Source organism: Nymphalis io, chromosome 16, assembly GCF_905147045.1.
Source record: "Nymphalis io chromosome 16, ilAglIoxx1.1, whole genome shotgun sequence".
NCBI lineage: Eukaryota > Metazoa > Arthropoda > Insecta > Lepidoptera > Nymphalidae > Nymphalis > Nymphalis io.
In genome coordinates, this window is record NC_065903.1 from 11007303 (window position 1) to 11030118 (window position 22816).

General features: G+C 31.9%; 1 protein-coding gene across 4 annotated transcripts; it reads left to right on the forward strand.

The window, feature by feature from the left end:
- Window positions 1-1643: 1643 nt before the first annotated feature.
- On the forward strand, window positions 1644-21368 carry LOC126774330 (protein lifeguard 1-like). 4 transcript variants are annotated; one of them, XM_050495804.1, is made up of 9 exons: window positions 1644-1777; window positions 3107-3124; window positions 3246-3292; window positions 16186-16370; window positions 16823-16921; window positions 18511-18617; window positions 18686-18845; window positions 19637-19766; window positions 20578-21368. In XM_050495804.1, the coding sequence occupies exons 3-9, from the start codon at window positions 3262-3264 to the stop codon at window positions 20805-20807; spliced, it is 942 nt and encodes a 313-aa protein (XP_050351761.1). In that variant the 5' UTR covers window positions 1644-1777; window positions 3107-3124; window positions 3246-3261; the 3' UTR covers window positions 20808-21368. The 4 variants fall into 4 exon arrangements, with proteins under 4 accessions (XP_050351761.1, XP_050351764.1, XP_050351762.1 ...); XM_050495807.1 differs by lacking the exon at window positions 3246-3292 and having other exon boundaries at window positions 3107-3201; XM_050495805.1 differs by lacking the exon at window positions 3107-3124.
- The last annotated feature ends 1448 nt before the right edge of the window (window positions 21369-22816 follow it).

Sequence of the window (22816 nt, forward strand, 5' to 3'; positions counted from 1 at the left end):
TTATAATGAATACTCTCGAGGAGACTGTTCAAAGCGTAGACAGAGAAACAAATAGACGCAATGACGATTTCCTTCTCACTTACACAAGAAAGAGAACGAAAATTACGTTACAAATGGTTTAGGCAGAGATACAATTATCAAATCTTTTGTCCCTTATCGCGTAACCAGTTTTAGTGTTTGTTTCTCTACTCATGTTGTGAAACAAACTTGACAGTTGGTGCGTTGATTGTATTTTTTGTTAAATTTTTGCTTATTTTTATGTTAAAAAACGATTCTAATCCAATGAAAATGCCGAGAAACAAACCTTATATCATATCGAAGGTTTTGCAATGGTGCATTGTGGTATTATTTAATGTTAAAGCGATAGCAAGAAGAAAATTGCCGGCGTGTGTTTTCACATGTAAGTACGACTATGTTGTCCCTAAATATAGATTCTCAGTGATGTTTATTTATGCCATAGCATGACGGAACCTTATATTGCATTAAAATCCTGAAGATAATAGGATTTTCCAGTTTTTATCATTAATAACTTATAATTATTTATCATGTAAGTGCTGCCAGCGTCATCTAAAAAAAATGTCCCGATTTTTGATAAAAAATATCGACTCGTCGACAATGTAAACAAATAAATACGGAGTCCAATAATAACCTAAAGTGCTCTGTTATATGTAAATGTGTTATTTTAATTTATTCGTTCTCCTATTTATAATTTCCTAACGACAACATTATTTAACATTCTTCATGAATTTATAATATTATTAGATTCCGAGTCAATAGGTTAACATAAAATTATATATGTGGCAGCCATTCTTTATTAATAATTTAATTGAGTGTTTTAGATTTCAACATCTGAGGAGAATGCTAATCCAGTACCATAAAATATGCTGAAGTACTATTGATAAAGGAAACAAAAAACAAAAAATGCGACGAATTTTGGGTGTAGTGGACAAAAAAAATATTTCAATTATAAAAATGTATAATAAATATTAAAAAACAAAATTTAATAACCTTATTATGTTTTAATAAAATCCTGAAAATCTCCCAAAACAGGGAATGCATTTACTATGGCAACATTATACGCAACATTGACAAACTATCTCTGTCTCAGATTGATTGTTTTCTGGAGTAACTCTTTCACAAATTTATTAACAAGTTTATATTAATGGATTTAAATTCCTATAAACTTATGTTCATTAAAAATACATTGTATTAACTAGTACAAAAGATGAACTTCGTGGCGTGCATGGGAAAACAATTACTTTAAACGGGAAATTCCGGTGAACGCACATTCAAATGTTACTACTAGCTTTGGTTTTTTTTATTGTTGACACAGCTGTTTATTTATTTAATGAAGAATCGCTTTTTTACCATAGGTAATAAAATTTTCAAAGTATCATTATATTTTTTTGAATAGTAATGTGTTGAGAAATATTATTCAAATAAAAAAAAAAAATTGTTATCTTTAGTAGAGACAAAAAGACTTTAAATAATACATTTCATTCAAAAGAGGTTAAATAATACATTTTTTAAATAAATGTATTTTGAAATTTTATTATTATTTATACAAATTAAGTAAAACTTAGTAGTTTAATACTCTTTGAAATATAGTAGTACTAGCAACACCATTATTATTTGTTGTCATTTTTGTGTGAAAAACGGAGTGATATCATACGTGTAGTCGCTTTACCAAGATTTATATACTTTCTGTATTTTTGGATGTGATTGTTTGTGATTCACACTACATATACCTTTTCGGATTTTGAGACGAACAAAGAAGGTAAGTGAAAATATTATATTATAAAAAACATCCCTTACAAGGATCGATGAAAAGTTGCGCCATTCATTCGGCAGTCTAGTACTTTCCACATATATGTTGTAGAAGACTATAATTAAAACAATAATTATCGAATTTTCAAATATTATTCAGGCTTTTAAATCAAATAAAATGGCTTTTTTTACTTATCGATAAAAATCGCCATTGTCTTAAAAGTTGAATCATTAATATTGCATTAAGATATTTTATTGCGTCGGTATTCATGGCGAAGCGATCAATAACAGCTGGTATACTAATATAATTTCTCATATTTATGCGTGTTATTATGTACCTCAAACCTGGTAGCTTACTTGATGTGATAATTATAAATATTGTGTAATTAATTTAGGAGATATCCTGTCGAGTTAAATATAATTTATGGAACTTAACAAGGCAGATATAGAAAATTAAAAGAAATGAGTACAAAATTATCGAAGTTATTTAAATAATTTGCTTTTATGATGCCTCTAATTGTGTTAAAATTAAGCAAAATGTATATTTTACAATTTAAATTGCTAGCTAATTAATTGTAATTATTAAAACAATGACTTTCAATGCCATGTGTATTGCATTTATGTTGACACTTAAAACACTGCAATCAAATTGAAAGGAAAAATAACCTCAAAATGAGTTATATGGCGCAATGAAAATAATAAACACTTAAAATAAACAAATAAAAAGTAGTATCTTGGGATACTTAGCTTTTATATTTAATAGACTTTTAAAAAGCAGCTCCAACAAGACAGTATTTAAGTCAATTTACTATTTTCAATGTTTGTAATCTTTTAAACTATAAATGGGAAATCAATAACATTCTATAATTCAACATGAAGATCCTCTATATCTATGACCTAGTTGTATATAAGAAATCTTACATTTAAATAATGATTTTTTAAAGTAAACTTCATATGACTCAGCATAAAAAACTAAATTTCTATTTGGAAATTAAATCAAATTATGCCTAATCAAACATTGTTGTATAATCTTTTAATATACGTCTGATAAATACACATAACCAAAGATTGCTTTGAATTTGAAATATTTTATAAAAACCATAACATTACAACTATTTGTTTTTCATTCTTGATAGATTTATAGAAACAATACTTTAAGTACCTTGAACTTTTAAAATGTACCTCCAACTAGTTCTAAACATATGTCATATTTCTATTTGTCATCGGGTTCAAATGCAAGCAAGCTCTGCTGAGTTTTTCTGAGCCCTTGAGCTATCATTAAATCAGACCAGGACAATGTTAGAAATACATAACTAATAATATTTTACATCTTTTTCAGTTTATCACTCTAAAGAGCGTAAGTGCTGTGAAGTTTAATCAAAACGGCTTCCGAAAAGATAAATACATCTGATCATCCAAATTACAACACAATGTGTATGTATACAGTTTTATTATAATTATTATTTTTCTTCTTACAGTATATAACGTTGGACGATGTGGCAGGGTCCAGGAGTTTATCCCGGAGGTTTTTAATTCCATTTAATTTTCTATGTTGTGCACCTGTACCATTGTCCGAGTCATTTATTTCTGACATCCTTCATGCAAAGAAATCATTTAATTATTGAAATTTGCATTAAAGTTAGTTCATTTCAAGCACATATGACTTATAGTTTGTTTGCTAACAATAAGTATACTTGAATTTAAGTATGCCACTTCCTACTCCGAAATTAATAATATGAATAAATTTATTGTTGTTTTATGATAGTGCTGCAGATAAAAGTAAATAAAACAGTTTGAAAAGTTTCTTCAGAATTCAATAGTTAGTTTAGACGTTATAATTTTTAGTAAATAACATGTGCAGGATTTTTGCGATAAATGATTTATTTTGTTGGTTTAATGCAAGAATTTGTTAACATTAACTTAGTGATATTTGACATTTTGCTAACTAGCAGCTTAATAACTAGTTATTAAATATTTATTATTTACATCATTTACAATACTAACATACACAATTATAATATTTCAAAATAACTACATATATACAGACTATAGAAATATATTGGGAGTAATTATTCTCTGTGTGTATGCACAATCAAAACGAATTTCAATTTTGTTCCATTTAATGAGTTCTTGCAATAGGTCGTTGACTTGTCACATGATATGAACAAATCACAACCACAGAAAATTGCTAGTGTTGATGCATAGTATTGTTATATGCAATTTTTGATGATTAATTTAATGTGTTAATTTCAAAACTGCATTGCTATAACAATTAACCAATACAGAATAATATTACAATAATGCTAAATGGATATTATATGAATGTTTATTATTTAGCTTATTATAGAAGAAAAAGTATTATAAAGTACATAACATTTAATGACTTGTTTGCACTGATCTCCTGTTACTAAAATGTTGATCAAAGTCAGATACTAAACTATTTTGACTTTAATACGATGACCATTGGTCGGTAGTCGGTGATGTAATAGACTACCAATGAATATTAAGTATTGATTTAAATTAATAATTATATTATGCAACATTTTGCATGTTAGAATATTTTTTTTTATATGTGTGTCATTTCGTTTTATTAAATGTGATGTGCTTGATGAATATATATAGCTTGTATTTGTAACTATGACTTTTGCTACGACTTTTTTGATGTCCAAAAATATTCATATGATATGTCTATTTTATTTTATTTATTATTAATTTGATAGTATTCATCATAAAGTAATAGAGTAATTGCATAGTTGAAATATATGCACTCCAGAAAGCCTACAGTTCTTTCTGGGATTTTTGTGTACATACGCACAGTTTTTCTGAGACATACAATTGTTTGTACACTTTTAAGGATTTAGAAACGCAATAATGAAGGATTTTGCGTATTTTGATTCGAATGGCGAGCTGCATGCCCTTTTAATTATTCCAATCGACCAGTTCCATATGTCATTATTTTTAAAACAACGAGATAAACAATATATAGACGAAGGTGCGCGATACTTTAAAACAGAAAAATAAACTTTTCGGAACCGACCTCGCGACGTATAGTGCTAGGTTTAGATAACAATTAATTGCTTTTTAATTATAATGTATTTCAACATTTTAAGCCATTCCGCGTTAGCATTACAGTGGAAATATCATCAGTTAAACGGTAAACTTTAATACTAGTTTTACAAAACGTTTGTAGTGTAAAATTGTATATACATACAAGGTATATAAATTCTTAGTTTCTGTGTTGGCAATTTGTCAATAGACAATATTATATCATGAAGTTCTTATTACAGTACATAAAGCTAATTCTTTTTATTCTGTAAGAACGAACTCAAATTTCACTTGAGGGATTGTAGGATTGATGTGACCACTTACGATCAGGTGGCCTATTTTTGCTTTGTAAATATTACACTTTGGTGGGAAAGATTTTATACGTTTAATACATACGGTATAACCTATTCCGATCGAAAAAGAAGTAGATACAAGAAAAACCTATAATTATAATTAAAATCTATGGATTTTTACAATTCCATGCGATTTGATAAAGTTATTACTCAGCCATATTATGCACTACGAACAGTTATCGATTAATTATACCGTTATTTATAATACAACACTATTCCATTTCAACTGCTTATATCCACTTTCATTTTTTCATCTAAAATTCTGATAACAACTTCGACGACATTCAAAACGTCAGATTTTCGCGAATCCATAAAGAATATAGATGAATCGAGATCTCGACCAATGATATCGCGTTATATCAATGTCTACATTGTTTATTCGTCTTAACTCTTGTAGGTGGAATAGGATATTGTACACACACGTGCACAAGGTGTTAATAAGGTTTATTTTAGATTACTCACGCTTCTATGGACATAATTAAAGCTTACCACATAATCATATTACGAGACGGGCGAAGATAACCTTAACCGACTCAATCGTGGTAGCTATTACATGCATGGTAGATCCGTTTTAATTGAATAGATACAACTTACATTGTAGGTACTGATTGATTGTCTTATAATGCCCGCTCTACATTCGCGACGCGAAAGCCTACGAAAGCGATGAGACGCAAGTGTGGTTTTGCGATTTCGCGATTGCCCTTCGCGAAGTACCCCGTTCGGTGTCGGTTTTTAGTCCCGCGACAAAGGGAATAACGCGCGTATCGCGGCCGCGATTCATGGGCGAGTGTAGCGCCGACTTTAGATTATTCATTTATCAGGAAAATAATATACATCTTCACGATAAGACCCATAGGGACGGAGCAGTAATCCGTAATCTGGATCGAAACAGCTAGTTTAAATATATAACCGAGTTTTTGAATTAATTATAAATAAATAAATAAAACAATATTATTTGTCCTTTTCCATACATAAAGAAAGAAACATACTCTTTTATGTTCGATAATACATTATTTTTATAATTTCACATAATCGACATTGTATACAAAGTTTCATTGGAATCGGTCAAGTCGAGTTCGTGCGTGATTAATAACAAACATCTAAACACATTAGAATTAATATCACGGAATAGCTAATTATTAAAAATCAATGAGTATCTATTAATGTATGAATGAGACCTTTCAATTGAATTTTTAAACACAACTACCGGTCGTGGCAGGTATCAGGCCCTTTATCCTTTTCTGTACCTTTGACAACGTGTATGCGAAATTTTATGAAATTCAGTTAAGAAGTTCAGTTGCGTAATAAACAAATAAATTCTCTTTCGCATTTATTATATTTGTATTTCAATTTCAAAATGATGTAATAAAATGTAACGTGAAGCTAAGAATTTCAATTAAAATTCAATTTTTCTATTTTAACATGTTTCACACGGTATTGAGAACCGGTTTAAATTTACATTAGTCTATTTTCGACTAATTCATTCTTATTCAATTTGATGAACGAAGATCAAGAGTATTGCTTCGTGCCTTGTGGTTTTTATATATGTTTATTTTTATTTATTAAATTTAAAGCGAATTCCCAGTATTTTTCCTTATATTATTTAAATAACTTAACTTCCTTACAAAAGTTTCATCGCAATCGAATGAATAGTTTAGGAACGCATGGAAGACAGTTTTAAAACATTCATTTTGATTTATTGAAATTAGCTTACTAGTTCTCCCAATAATTAGGACAAAGTATGCAAGAAAGGATATAACGTTTGATGGAGTACAATTTTATAATAAATTACCACCTGCTATAAACAATACCTATAAACAATGTAAGGTCAACTAAAGGATTCAAATATCAACGCTCTCAATATATTATGGAAAATTAATACCGACCTGTAACGTTGTACGAAACTGTGTACAGTATGTTTAATATACACATGTAAGAATACCTTAGTTGTTGTTTCGTTAGCTTTTTTTTATATAGAATAGGAAGGCGGACGAGCATATGGGCCACCTGATGGTAAGTGGTCACCGACGCCCTTAGGCATTGGCATTGTAAGAAATGTCAACCATCGCTTACATAGCCAATGCGCCACCAACCTTGGGAACTAAGATTTTATGTCCCTTGTGCCTGTAATTACACTGGCTCACTCACCCTTCAAACCGGAACAAAACAATATCGAGTACTGCTGTTTTGCGGTAGAATATCTGATGAGTGGGTGGTACCTACCCAGACGAGCTTGCACAAAGCCCTACCACCACTCGGCTTGTGTCACGGTAGCATACGAAAGCGATCCCGTGGCGCTCCTCGTTAAGACAAAAAGGGTACCGCTGGTTTTTTTAGTGGGTATTCCGATGTTCGGAGCACACTCGGCGCCTTGGACACCGGCAACCCAGTGTTGTCGGGAAGTACTCAGCTATGTGGCGACCATATGTTACATTTTATGTTATCATATTGTTCTCATGTAAGTGACTTTGTCTTTTTGAGAACGAAGATTCTTTAAACCTTAACCAGACACGATTATATATGATTAATACATCCATCTCTTGTTACAATTTTTCCTTGTATATAATAAATACTTGCCCGATTCAATGGAACACGTTTTACAAAAAGTGCATCTTTCAAAAACCAATTATGACAGTCATACTTTATTATGTTCATTCAATGTTATTCGTATTGATAATTTCTGCAACCGATTTTATTATATTTTATCCTCATAAGATTAATTCCTCGTTCTTGAAGCCGGTACGTTCTATAATCTAGTTTGGTTATTAGCAGTGACCTGTGGGTTTACTCTTGTTAAATTTGTGTTATACATAGAATTGTAAATGGCCGAGATGGCCCAGTGGTAAGAACGCGCGAATCTTAACCGATGGTCGTGGGTTCAAACCCGGGCAAGCACCACTGAATTTTCATGTGCTTAATTTGTGATTATAATTCATCTCGTGCTTTACGGTGAAGGAAAACATCGTGAGGAAACCTGCATGTGTCTAATTTCACTGAAATTCTGCCACATGTGTATTCCACCAACCCGCATTGGAGCAGCGTGGTGGAATAAGCTCCAAACCTTCTCCTCAAAAAGAGGAGAGGAGGCCTTTAGCCCAGCAGTGGGACATTCACAGGCTGTTACGGTTACGGTAGAATTGTAAATATCCTAATACCTAACATTAAAAACGGAAGCTAAACGAGGCTTTTTCCTTCTTTCTTTTCATTTCTTTATCTATATTTTATTTGAAAATGATTTTTAAAGATTATCTCCATAAATGCCGAAAGTAGAGATAAATAAAAATATACGTAAACAATAAGTATTATAACGTTCGATAGATTTTTTAAAATAAAGATGGACGAAATGGTACCGTTTAATCTTGAAATACTTAAATAACAATATAATTGTTATTAATATTTGTAATTTTAACCCGTTTCGAAGATACCTAGATAGATACCCGTGTTGTTTTGGTAACAAGAAAATCGCAATGTCAAATTTAAAAAGAGCTGTTATTCTTAAATTACAGACGGAAAACAAAATTAAATTTATTTGCATAGATTAAAAAAAAGATAATAAATAGATTTGCAGTTACAAAATGTTGGTGGGAAACGTTTGGTCTACTATTTACCTCTATGTCATAAGTTTCCTTGTATATATTGTATGACAGTTATTATTGTCAAGAAATTCCCAAGTGTAAGTAACGAGTGACACACACCCGTGCTTCGCTGAACACGTATGGTTGGTGTTGCGTCTGAACTGTTTTCTATACGCGTCGGATTTTCCGACATGTCCCATAACATTATTACAGTGAGGGAATAAAGAGTGCATCCTTTTTTTTATCGCTGGAGAAACGCTTTATGCGTTTCCCCCGCGGGATCAGGGGGGCGGGTTCGCCGGTGTCCAAGGCGCCTAGTGCGTCTCCAACATCGGAATACCCACTAAAAAACAAGCATTACCCTTTCAGTCTTAACGTGGAGCGCCACAGAATCGCTTGCGCATGCTACTACGGTAGCAAAAGAAAAGAGTGCACCCTGATTTGACATCACTGTGCACGCGAATTTTCTGAAAAGTTGACTAATTTTTATGATTATCCGCCACCTATAACTAAAAATTAAGAAATGAGTAATTGAATGAGTCGGTTATCTTATTTCATTGGCTTATCTTTATGAGTAATTCTATTTTTATTTATCTGAATGCATGTCTGGGAAATGGGGAAGATCGATCATTAAAGAGCGGAGGCGTCGGAGCTGTGACACATCGTTTGTGACGTCACGTCGTTTAATGTAAAATCAATATGAACAGTTCATGCAACGAATGTAACTAAGCTAGAAATGGTACAATATTTTTAGTCTGTGGTCTGTATATGATACTAAAGTAGAAAGTACTTACGAAGTAGTCCCTAAAGGTGGTATTTTTATAAAGATGTAAAATAGTATACTTTTATCAAATGTGCTCTTCACTTTTGAATGATTTTCCAAGATTGAATTAATTTTAAAGTTATCACCGGTCCGAAACTTATTAGTAACTTATTAGCTACATCATAAGAGGGTTTTTTTGTATTGTTTATTTTGCTATTATTTTATTATATTGGATTATATTAATCCAATGTCACGTGTGATGGAGAAGACAAAGGATCGGTGGGGTCGAGATAACAGAATCAATTAAAGGTTAAGTGGGAGTTTATTAATCAATGTCCACCACTATATATATATATATATATTGTCTTTTAGGTTAGGTTAGTTTAGTTTTATTTATTTATTTTTACTTGTAATCAACAGCGTTACAAAAATGGTTGTACAGTTATTACTCATTACTGAAGTAAGGCCACATAGGATTAAAATTTTATAATAAGAAGCTTCAGAAAAAATAAAAGTATAGACATAGTATAAGTATTTATATTTACAGTAAAAAAATAAAATAAAAACATTCTTGCTTAATATTATTGCGAGTCTTCGTATGTATTATTTGTGTTTGTGTTCACTTGTTTGTGTGTGTGTGTGTGTGTGTTATATTAAAAAAAATGCGTCGTTCATTATTAATTTTTCGACATTTTACAATATGGCTTGGGTTATTATAAATTACCCGACATAATTCAGCATTGAATTTGCTGAAGACGATCAAAACGTCAGAATTGGACGTTCGCGTTTATTCAAATAAACTGCTACAAAAACATTTCTCAGCGGGTTTTTAGCTTAACGCTGGTTTCTCCTTCTGTCATCGTTAATTTGTCATTCGTAAGAAGAAGACACATTGTTTAATAAATCATTCCCTAAACAACATTATATAGGTTAAGCCAAATATATTTATTTGTTAAATATAATGCGTATTTGTATATAAAAACAAATATTAATAGCTTGGCAGCCCGTCAAGGATGCAAGTATCGATTTGACTTAATACACGTTCTATTGAAGAAACTCGTTTCATGTTTAAATATATAATGTGCTTAGACGATTGTATTTGTGTCTACAAATTTATATGCTTTTTTAACTAATGTTAAAAAGTTAACAAAAACACATACGTAATATATATTGAGAAAAATTCAGTATAATTTCGATCCTTAAAAAATTTAGTAAATAACAAGACGGCCCGGCAAATGTGGAACATCGAAATCAAAAGACGAATTAAATAAATATTAAATTAAATTAAATGCAAACATAAAGTTTCGTTAACCAAATATAATGTATTTTTCTTATTGTTATAAAAATAAATAGCAACTATTTATAATGCATGCAAGGAAATGGAGAGTGGCGTTGGATATGACATATTCTTATGACGTCATACCCCCCTCGGGTATGACGTCATAAGAATATGTCGTTTGACGTCTCGGCATACGAGTCGATCTAACTCCCAAATCGCGTCAATACACATTTCACATCAATAAAGAAAATTCGACTACATTTTAAGACATTTACTTTATCAATATAATATACTTTATGTTAAATGTATCTGTAAAACAATATTGAGATATTGAGATTTTAATCAGTGAAATCCAGAGGTTTAAAGAATTATAATAAAAATATACTTAGGTTTCAACGTATACATATATATTTTGTCTGAATGTACAATTCAGTCGTATGATAATATATCAACGCCATATAAATATATGATACACTTGTTTTTATATTAAAATGTCAGGCTAGTCATTTTCTCTCTTATCTCATGTTTATCATGCAAACAGATATGACTAGAAAACGTATGACTCTCATACGAAGGTTTCTCTAGAAAGTTCGAAAGTTGTAAGTATACGTTTCGTGTTGTCTTCAAAACGTTTCGAGCTATAACAAAAATAATCGATAAAGTGTCGCCGTTTCATTAAACATGTACAGAAATAAAACAAGTTTATACATTTTAAAATATTTCTATGGAAATTATAACATTTTTATCTTCTTGTTTTTATTTTATGTATACTGGTTACGTTGTATATGGTTCAGTCAAAATTCATTAATTAGATTAAATTAATTTTAAATCCCTTTGCATTTTTACACGATTACGAATTTAAAAGGCTTTTGACTAAAACCACATAGGTAAGGTTTAGTGTAGGCGTATATCGTATTTTTTTTTTTATATGTCCGGGATGGCAAATGACTCTACTCCACCTGATGGTAAGTGGTAGTAGAGTCCAAACGCGACGACGGCCAGTACAGTCGGGAAGAATGTTCTGTACTAGCCGTCACCGCCTTGCCGGCCCGCAAGATGCCTCTTCACGCCTCGTTTGAAGGAACCCGGGTTGTAAGAGGAAGGGAACACGTGAGCTGGTAAGGAATTCCATTTTTTGGTAGTGCGACAAAGAAAGGAGTTGCCAAATTTCTTTGTGCGCGATGGAATTGATGTCACAGTTAGGCGGTGACATCGAGAACCATTGACATCGTTAATCATTTACATCAATTCCATCAATACAGACGAATTGACATCGTTAATCGTCTTATCCATCTATCTTCCAGATAAGATCGACAAGACAATATGATCCTTATAGTGACTTTACATACATGGCACATATATATAACAGATATTAACCTAACGTAATGACTTTTGTTAGGAGTTTGTATTAATCGTCAGAGCGTCACGGTAGCATGCGAAAGAGATCACGTGGCGCTCCTCGCTAAGAAGGAAAGGGTACCGCTGGTTTTTTAGTGGCGGGCAGCTCACTGTTCCCGTGGGGGAAACACAAAACGCGTTTTAATAGCGTTAAAAAAAAACAAGAGTTGGTATTAAGATGTTGTCAGTCAAATAGTAATTTTATTTGGTATTTGATATTAATCACCGTCAATCGATTTTAATCATTTGTTTTTTAGCATAAAATATTTTAAAATTCGAATAATTTCAATCATCAGTCTTAACTCCGTTACAATAAGGAGGTTTTATATTTTGTAAAGTCTGGACGTCATATGAAAAGTCAGAGCTATAGAAATTAATCGTGGCAATAAAACAGACAGAAGTTTAATCTCATTTTAATGATAATGGACATCAATTTGTGCAATTTATAAATCATTTAATTTTTCACTCATTGAATTAATGATAACTGTATTAAAGCTAAGACATTCGTCACGGCTAAAATATAGCACACAGGTTGGTTACTCAATCTCGGAACTACACACACAAATATAACAAACAGTTGTATTTTGTTATTGTTATCCAGCATGATAGTGTACTCGTGGAATTCGTGTCAGGGGATACATACATCAGTGGCATAGCTATCAAGTGATAAGATGATACGGTGCATTAGGGCAAGCTGAGGGGGATTCCAAGGGCAAAACATTTTAAAAAATCTGCATCGTATAATTCATTAATTATTTTCTTTTGCTTTCTTTTTGCAAGTCACTATATCCTTACCTTATTTTGTATATCATATTACGGATTGATATTAGTTTAAAGCACGAGGAAATTGGGGGCGCGGCCCTGATGTTTTTTATCTATGCACCGACGCACTGGCCATTATTTCATGCCTTGATAATTTAAATTAACAAATATAATAAAATGTGTACTGTATTGTACGGTATTGACCGCTTCTAGCGATGTGTTTATATTGAGAACTTTTATTAATATCGATTTGTTTAGAGTTCTTACATCTGCCTTCTTTTAATAATGTATAATATTTTAATCTCGAATGTTCCGTTCTTTATCTAAATCTGAAGCATCAACCAGTTATTCCGTTTGTGACGTACATAAAGTAAGAGTGTTTTGTTTTATGTAATACTAGCTCCCCTCCATAGCGTCGCACGGATAGAATTAGATTTTTATCGTAATAATTAGAACTCTACGCGGCGCATGCCAGTAAACCCCCCCAGTCAGCATATTTTTCCGACAGCTTCAACAGTCATCTTCATATTTTAGCCGATTTACACAAAGCCTTTTTTCATAAATCACTTCGTCCATTGGCGAAAATCGTACTCGTATCCGTTCGGTAATTTTTGAATTTGTCGCGTACGGACAGACAAAGAGACGCCGATGGGTGGTCATTGTTTTACATTACTTAGTGAATTAAAATTAAAAGTGTAAAACTTTCGACAACGATATAAATTTGTAAAACTAAACCAAAACTAACTTACTTAATGCTAACTAACTGACTCATGCAAAAAGTATTATCACTTACATTCGAAAAATACAATTTAGCACCTAAAGATATTGCTACAAGGTCCTAAATACCGTGACAGACTAACCTTCACGGTTCGCAAAACTCGGTCATATGCAGCTCGGTAATGACATGAAAATTCTTAGTACGCATGTCTTGTTTAGTAGATTTCCTTTAAGTGTTCGATTTTAGCTCTTATTGCGAGTGGCGTTAAGGCTATTATATCATACAGGAAGGTTCTTCGAGATTCATATATAAGAATTAGCTACTTCATGAAGGATTGCGCTGCAGTGTAGTCCTTGTATTTGTTCAATTGTAAAGGATACGTTCATTTTTAAATATTTTATATAAAGAAATAATGTATATATAATGAGTAAATAATGACTAGTTTTTTGACCAGTGTTTAGTTTTCATTAATAGTATGTACTAATTACATTAGAATAAACAGTGTTCTGATCGATACATAATGTCAGAAGCTAAAGGTAAATAGAATTTATTACAATTTATATATAAATTCAAAATTAACTCGGTAAAATATTATGCAATTTAAATAAATGATTGATAACTGATCAAAATAATTAAATGTTTTTCAATTGTGTTCTATTTTTAAATGTGGTTATTAAAACAATTCTTTTTTAAAATCATATATTTTATTTGATGAAATTAAAAATATTCTAAATTTAACCCTAACCAATGCATATATATATATTTTTTTATTTACTCTTAAGAATATAAAATCAAAATACAAATTATCAATAACTTTTGTGTGATATTATCTTAAATCGTCCATATACATATTTGTCATCTTATTATATGTTCACTGTCGCTATAAAAATAATGAATGAACATTTTAATCGAATCTTGATATAGATTAAGTGAAAATTTACCCGTTTTCAAAATTAATTCTTAATTTTTAACTGTATTTGCTTCATCGTAGATTATCATTCTTTTGCATTAGTATGTAGTATGATCGACTTTATAGAATTACCATTTTTATCACTCGGCTACTTTAGATGATGATATATGCAATTTTAATTGCATATTTATCATCATTATAGTCAAATGAAAAAATTAATGACTGGTATTGCCAGATCTTGGTTTATTAAACTGTGACGTACTTTCTAGAGCAATATGAATTTGAACATTCTAGAATTCTTAAAAAAACAATTGCAATATTTTCATTTTCTGTATAATATGTATTGTATTCTAGGTGTGAATTATAATAATTCTTAAATTTTTAGTGTGCCAGTAAGTACTTTGAATATATTATATCTTTTTAACATCACGCATTGATACTGTCATTAAAAATTATTGTAAGAATACGAGAAGTAAAATCAAGTTCATAGCAACAATATTCCGATTTAGTGAACTTTTTTTTCTTTTAATATTTGTTTGTAATATAATATATTTATATTTAATCATGGAAACGATTGTTGGTTAAGTTTTATTAATATTTCTTATTTTATTTAATATAATAATATTGTATGTTTCCTAAATAATTAAACTTGATAAATCTATATGAGGGCAAGGTATACGTTTCTATCAGAAAAATTTACAGATATTTTTAACATTGCAGTCGAAGTCAGAACATACTTTATTCAAATACTTTACTTGATATTGTTGTGTTCCGGTTTGAAGGGTGAGTGAGCCAGTGTAATTACAGGCACAAGGGACATAAAATCTTAGTTCCCAAGGTTGGTGGCGCATTGGCTATAAGCGATGGTTGACATTTCTTACAATGCCAATGACTAAGGGCGTTTGGTGACCACTCACCATCAGGTGGCCCATATGCTCGTCCGCCTTCCTATTCTATAAAAAAAAAAAAAAACTTAGAAGCGTTTGAATTGAAATTTGAAAATTTTACAATTTTATTTTTATTATATAGCAACATTGGTTTCGAATATGGATTCTACTGAGGGGAACCGGCAAGAAACTCAGTAGTTACTCTTTTTCATGAATCATAAAATACAGTACATGTAATAATCATATCAAATTATATTTATGTATTCGGTATGAACATATACTGACAACTAATACTAATAAAACTATACTTACTTACTTACTTCCTATTCTATAAAAAAAAAAAAAAAAAAACTTTATGCACCTCAAGCCAATCATTTATATATCCCGAGTTTTAAATTTAATTATATTAAAATCATAGCAAATATGCTGTTATTCTGAAGATAACTGTTGACTTAGTATTTTGTTGATTTTAAAACAGAATATATAAATTTTCATTTTTATTTAATGAACATACATATAAACGAGAAGTATCTGTAATCAAATCGGTGGTAAAAGATGTTGATACAAAATTGCTATAAGAGCTTGTCAACTTGTATAAAAAATATATTTAATTTTATACAATGTTAAAATAAATTTATTACGTGAGTTATATGAACGGTGTATTTATTGTGTACAAAATAATATATCATACATATAAGAATTAATTCTTATTTACCTGTTGATTTCAGATCAATCTCAAGGCGGGTATCCTCAGGGAGGTTACCCACAAGGCGCCTATCCTCAGGGAGGCTATCCACAGGGTGGATATCCACAAGGCGGTTATCCTCAAGGGGGTTATCCGCAGGGTGGCTATCCTCCTCCGCCACAACCAGGATTCCAACCAGCTGGTTATGGCGTTCCGGGCTATGGTGAAGTGAGTTATGAATTTTATTCATCTGAATTTACAGTGATAATCTAGTAGGTTTTTTAACGTCACTTACTATATAAATGTATAAATTATGTTTTTTATTTTCCTCTCAATTGTGCTCTAGTTGGATGTATTTTTATAATTCAAACTAAATATATAATGTAAATCATATGATGTATGGAGATTTTATGGCTCAAGTGAGTTAATTTTATGAAATTCACACAAACCATTCTAGCTCTAGATTTTAATAAATATTATGGATTATTACCTATCTACATCAGTTTTAACTTGAACAATAATCAATTGATTTTTGTAAGAATGGAGCGAGTACAATATTTAATAGTATAAAATTATTATATATTAATTTTATAGGCAGCCCTCCACCGGAAGGGTCCTAAACACCACCAGTACAAATGAAGCAGTCTCTAAGCCTTAATTCAATTCTTGTAATATTACAGCCAGGATACGCTGGCCAAGGCAGCAACTTCGGTGAGGATTCCGACGTCAAAGGCTTTGACTTCAATGAACAGAGCATCCGAAAATCTTTTATTCGAAAGGTGAGAAGTATTTATATTAAATAGATTTCTTTACTAAGATTATAAATGTGAAAGTGAGTTTGTTTGTTAAGCTTTCTCGTTTTAAATACTCAACCAATCGTCATGGAGTTTTGTATATTATTTATACAAAGAAAGCCTTAAAATGAAATTAGTCTACTTTAGATTTTTTATAATAACGATACTGCTATGCATAATACAGCATGAATTTAATAAACTGTCTCAATACACGGTTTGGAGCAAGGATTTGTCTGACATATATTGATAAATTTTTTATCAAAATTGGCCCTAACTCTACTTTGACCGTTATTAGCTTGTATATGAAGTTTCCGATTAGACTATCCACGTCCATTGAAGACAAAATCAGCCTGGAGCCAATTGTACTAATCTATATATATTATCAAAAAAGCCGAGATGGCCCAGTGGTTCGAACGCGTGAATCTTAACCGCTGATCGTGGATTCAAACCCGGGCAAGCACCACTGAATTTTCATGTGCTTAATTTGTGTTTATAATTCATCTCGTGCTTGACGGTGAAGGTCAACATCGTGAGGAAACCTGCATGTGTCTAATTTCATTGAAATCCTGCCACATGTGTGTTCTACCAACCAGCATTGGGGCAGCGTGGTGGAATAAGCTCTAAACCTTCTCTTCAAAAAGGGAGAGGAGGCCTTAGCCCAGCAGTGGGACATTAACAGGCTGTTAGTGTTAATGTTAGTGTAGTATTAAAGTTATAAAGATGCACACATCAATATTTCTGAACTATATAAGTAGATTTTTTATTTGTGTGCGTGATGTTTGAATGAAAGGATCAAATAAAAGAAATCTTTTATCAAGTTTCGAGGGTGTTTTATTCACACAATGAACATTGCCTTCTTACAGCTTAAGTAATTGTATTTTTCTATTCATTGTGTTACGCGTTTTTTAAACGCTTACTCTTCTTTTATTTCTTATTGATTTATTTCGGATAGAAACCAACTAACAACTTATTTAGTATGAGAGTAAGTTGCGTTCTATAAGTATTCTTATACTTATTTTCCGAGGAAGGGCTTAGTTAAGGCGCGTCTGGGTAGGCACCTCCCACTTATCATATTGTATTCTACCGCCAAACAGCAATACTTAGTAATATTGTGTTTCGGTTCGAAGGGGGAGGATGAGATCCAGTCATTTCTGGCATATGTATTCTTTATATATATATGTATATAAACAATACATATTAAATGACGTCTATAAATTGTATCTAATATTTAAATGAATACTGGTTACAGCTTAAGAAATTCATTAACAAATTTAAACTACTTGTGAGCCATTTATTAGTGCTGTTTAAAATATTTATATCAATAATAATGTATGTAGGAACTGCATTATATATTTTGTCAATTATAGCACTATAACTTTTTTTTAAGTAAAATGTTTAAGTTAATATTTAACTGCTAGATGGTGAAATGAGTTTGATGATATGATTAATTTTGATAACGAAAATGCTTGTTTTTTTTAGTGTTTATTATGAAAGTGATTGAAACTTTTATCATTTGAAATGCACTGCGCCATAAATGTGGAATGAAATAAGTAATATTTTAATTCGACTCTCAGGTCTACGGGATCTTGATGTCTCAGCTGCTGGTGACGCTGACCTTCATAACACTCTTCGTGTACCACGCGCCGACTAAGCTATGGGTGCAGAGGAACCCGTACATGTTGTGAGTATGCCTCGAGTGCGACCCGCGGCTCGTGAGCGGTTCCGCCAGTAACCCCGGCCCGTGTGCAGCTGGATCGCGTTCGCGGTGGTGCTGGTGACGCTGATCGCGATGGCGTGCTGCCCCAGCGTGCGGCGCACGGCGCCCATGAACTTCATCTTCCTCGGCCTGTTCACGGTCGCCGAGAGCTTCCTGCTCGGGGTCACCAGCAGCATGTACGACAGCGTCGCGGTGAGACATGTTTCCCTTTATTAGAAATTATCGAGATACGACGATATTTAACTCTATTACTGACTGGCCCAAGATGATTTTATGCTACAATAGAGTGAAAAAAAAATCTTTGTTGGGGCTTTTTTTCGAAAAAACTACAAAATAAATCCAGATAACAAAAATGGGTGTTTATTATACATACCACGAACTGTATTTTTTAATTTTTTTTTTTAATCGATTAATTACAAAATGGCGGCTGTGCAGTGTTTTTGCGATAACGTCTCCGCGTTTCTAACGTCCACGGCCGTACAAACAGCTCATGTAATTTTTGAATTACGATAAGCTAATTAAATTTTCTCGATTATATATAAGAACAACTAAAGAAGTACATAAGATTTTATTTTATATTGCATAGTCAATTCGTTATTAATGATGATGTTTTATGCAAATAAGGACTTTATTAGTTTAGACCTAAAATTATAGTCAAAATCTAGAGAGCATTTTAGAATTTCGATAATTAATAAATTGTTTAGGTAATACGAATGTACTAAGTACATTAACACTTTAGAAATTGCAGATCAAATTAATAAAAATACAAATACAATGAATCTATGGGATACGTTTTGTGAGGTCTCAGTTTTATTAAACTAAGTGTGTGGACCAAAAAAATCGGTAACTACAATGTTCGATTATTAAAACGAATATCGATCATTTAGAATTGGAAATTATTAAAACTAATATAATATTAAGAGGTACGTTAGTCCACTTTAAATATGATATGTACGTGGACTGAGTGCGGGGGTTGTGCGCAGGTGATGATGGCGGTGGGGCTGACGGCGGCGGTGTGCCTGGCGCTCACGCTGTTCGCCTTCCAGACCAAGTGGGACTTCACCGTCATGGGTGGCGCTCTGCTCTGCGCGACCGTCATCTTGCTGATCTTCGGTGACTACAAACATACATACATTCACGGCCACGGCTGCTATTCTCAAGCGAAATTTGCCTGGCAACCTAAATTTCTTAATATAATATTTTTACGTAGAGTAATCTTTACTGAATTCTTTATACAGCAAAATTCACTTAGATGACTGAAGTTTACTTTATTTCATACTAGCTACCCGTCCAGGATTCGTACGGGCAGAGTAACGGTCCACATAGAACGTTTATATATCGTAATACATATAACTCATGGTTTATGCGGCACACGTCAGTAAAGCTCCCAGTTGGAATGTTTTTTCCGACATCTTCAACATTTATTTATTTTTATTTGACGGGCCGTTGGCGTAGTTGGTGGATACTTGCCTTTCATGCCGAAGGTTGTGAGTTCGATTCCCACCCAGGACAGACATTTGTGTGCATGAACATGTCTGTTTGCCCTGAGTCCGGGTGTAATTATCTATATAAGTATGTATTTACGTAAGAAAAGTAGTATATGTAGTATATCAGTTGTCTGGTTGTCATAGTACAAGCTCTGCTTAGTTTGGGATCAGATGGCCGTCTGTGAATAATGTAAAAAAAAACTAAAAAAAATTTATCGTTATACCTTAGCCAATTTTCATAAAATCTTAATGAATTATGCACCTAAACCTCCATCGTGAATCAATCGCGTAAACAAAAAGTTCAGTCATACAGAAAAAAGCGGCGGAGTGACTTTGTTTTATAATATCGTATAATATAAGTATCGTCTCTCCCGACACATTAAAGTTAATTTGTTTTTATAATTACAATATAACATCGAAAATTTGTATGTGACCAGGTATCGTCGCCATTTTTATCCCCGGGAAGACGATGACCCTGGTGTACGCTTCACTCGGCGCGCTGATCTTCTCCCTCTACCTAATCTACGACACGCAGCTGATGATGGGGGGTAAACACAAGTTCACCATATCCCCGGAGGAGTATGTATTCGCGGCATTGAACCTTTACTTGGATATTATCAACATCTTCATCTACATTCTGACGATCATCGGTGCGGCTAGAGATTAAACAACTTACAGAATTTGTTTTTTTTTTTAAAGTTAAGCGTCTGCCAGACTTGACGTGATGTTGCGACATATATATCATGACATGTGACATATTTGACATAAGTATCATATGTTGGATATGGAAGTATTATGTCGTATAAAACTTCCGCATCATTTATATATGTATTTTATTATATATTTTTCTTTAATTTGTCAGAACTTTCTTAGGACGTAGATTGGTATTTCTAAATCTTTAATTAAAATATAATTCACAGTATTAATTTTGAAATGGATAGGAGCACCTATTTTTTGAAATAAAAGTCACATTCCGTTTTGTAATAATAATTTAATATGAAAACAAAAGTTATAATGAACTATACACGTCGAGTGAGGACGTCGCTTAACACCACAGACAATAAAGTCATTCAAATTAACAGTTTCCGATTTATTGATATTATAAATTAAAAGAAAAAAAAAACTCGTAATGTTTATTAACTGTTTACATTATTCCGACGCAAAGTGCATCTTCGCTTTTAAAAGAATATACTAACGGCCTTACTTATTTTGTATAACGGATGTGTAGTTGGTCTCTTTCTATCATTAATGATTTGACACTATAAAGAAAAAGACAGTATTGTTTAACTAATCACCCGCTAAACAACATTTGTAAAGCCGTATATGCTAATTTCTATCTATAAAAGCCGGAATGATATAAATGGATTTCATGTATGTCAAATAATAATGAATCTATATATTATACTCTATATGAAACTATTCGAATACTTGAAACCTAAGCGCTTTGAATAAACTTTAAGTAACCGAAGAATTATATTTATAAAACTGAATTAATGTATAATACGACTAAAATAGTTAGACAAAGTCGGTCTTCACGATCATACTCATCCTTTGGTCTACTTAAGTTTGTCAAATTATATATATAGTTTTTAATTTTCGTCAGCTATTAATAAACTAATGCTGTAATGTATAATATCTCTCTCGTAGAGCGTTGTCCCTTTCACACCTACTTTTATGTGTGTTATATAAAATGTGATGTTAACGCCATTCAATACTTTATGTCGTAGGTATTAGAGTTGCATTTATGTGCAGTTTGAAGTTTATTGGTGTTTAATATTATATTCTAGTTAAAGTATAAACAGCACTATTTAATGTATTGCTATCAATTGTAATCAGTTCCACGTTTTGCCACTAGATGGAGCTTTGAAATAAAAAAGTATAAGATATTTTGTGATTGAAACTTCAACTGTGACTCACAAAATAAGTATATAATGTATAATTCATATTGTTTAGTTGTATTCACAATAATGATCCTTATATACAAAGATAGTAAGTTCAAATTTGTTTAAATTATCACAAAGCTGTAAATACACATACGCATATTTTAACTGCTAATTTTCAGAACTTCGTTTATTTTTATTTGATTTAATGGAAATAACTCAATTTTAAAGATCTGATTTCCAAATATGGGAAAAATTTTACCAAATTTGGCAACAGCTTTAAATTACTTTATAACAAGTTTTGAAAGTTAACAGTTTTTGTGTTTCACAACATATGATTCTTAGGTATTATATTGTGTTAATTTGTTACGTTGAAATTATAATTTTTAATAAAATTGCCGTAACATTAAGTGTTTTATTATTTATCATCCTTAATATGTTGGAGCCGGTTGGCGTGGTTAGTAGAACACTTGTCTTTCACGCCGAAGGTTGTGGGTTCGATTCCCACCCAGGACAGACATTTGTGTGCATGAACATGTATGTTTGTCCTGAGTCTGGGTGTAATTATCTATATAAGTATGTATTTACAAAAAAAAAAGAGTAGTATATCAGTTGTCTGGTTTCCATAGCACAAGCTTTGTACAAGCTTAATTTGGGATCAGATGGCCGTGTGTGAAAAATGTCCCAGGAAGGCAGGTTTTAGGTACCCAATGCAGGCACGGATCCAGCTTTCAAAAAAGGTTGTGGTGATGACCAGCCGAAAATCGGCCAAATGTGAGTCGGACTATGGACTCGC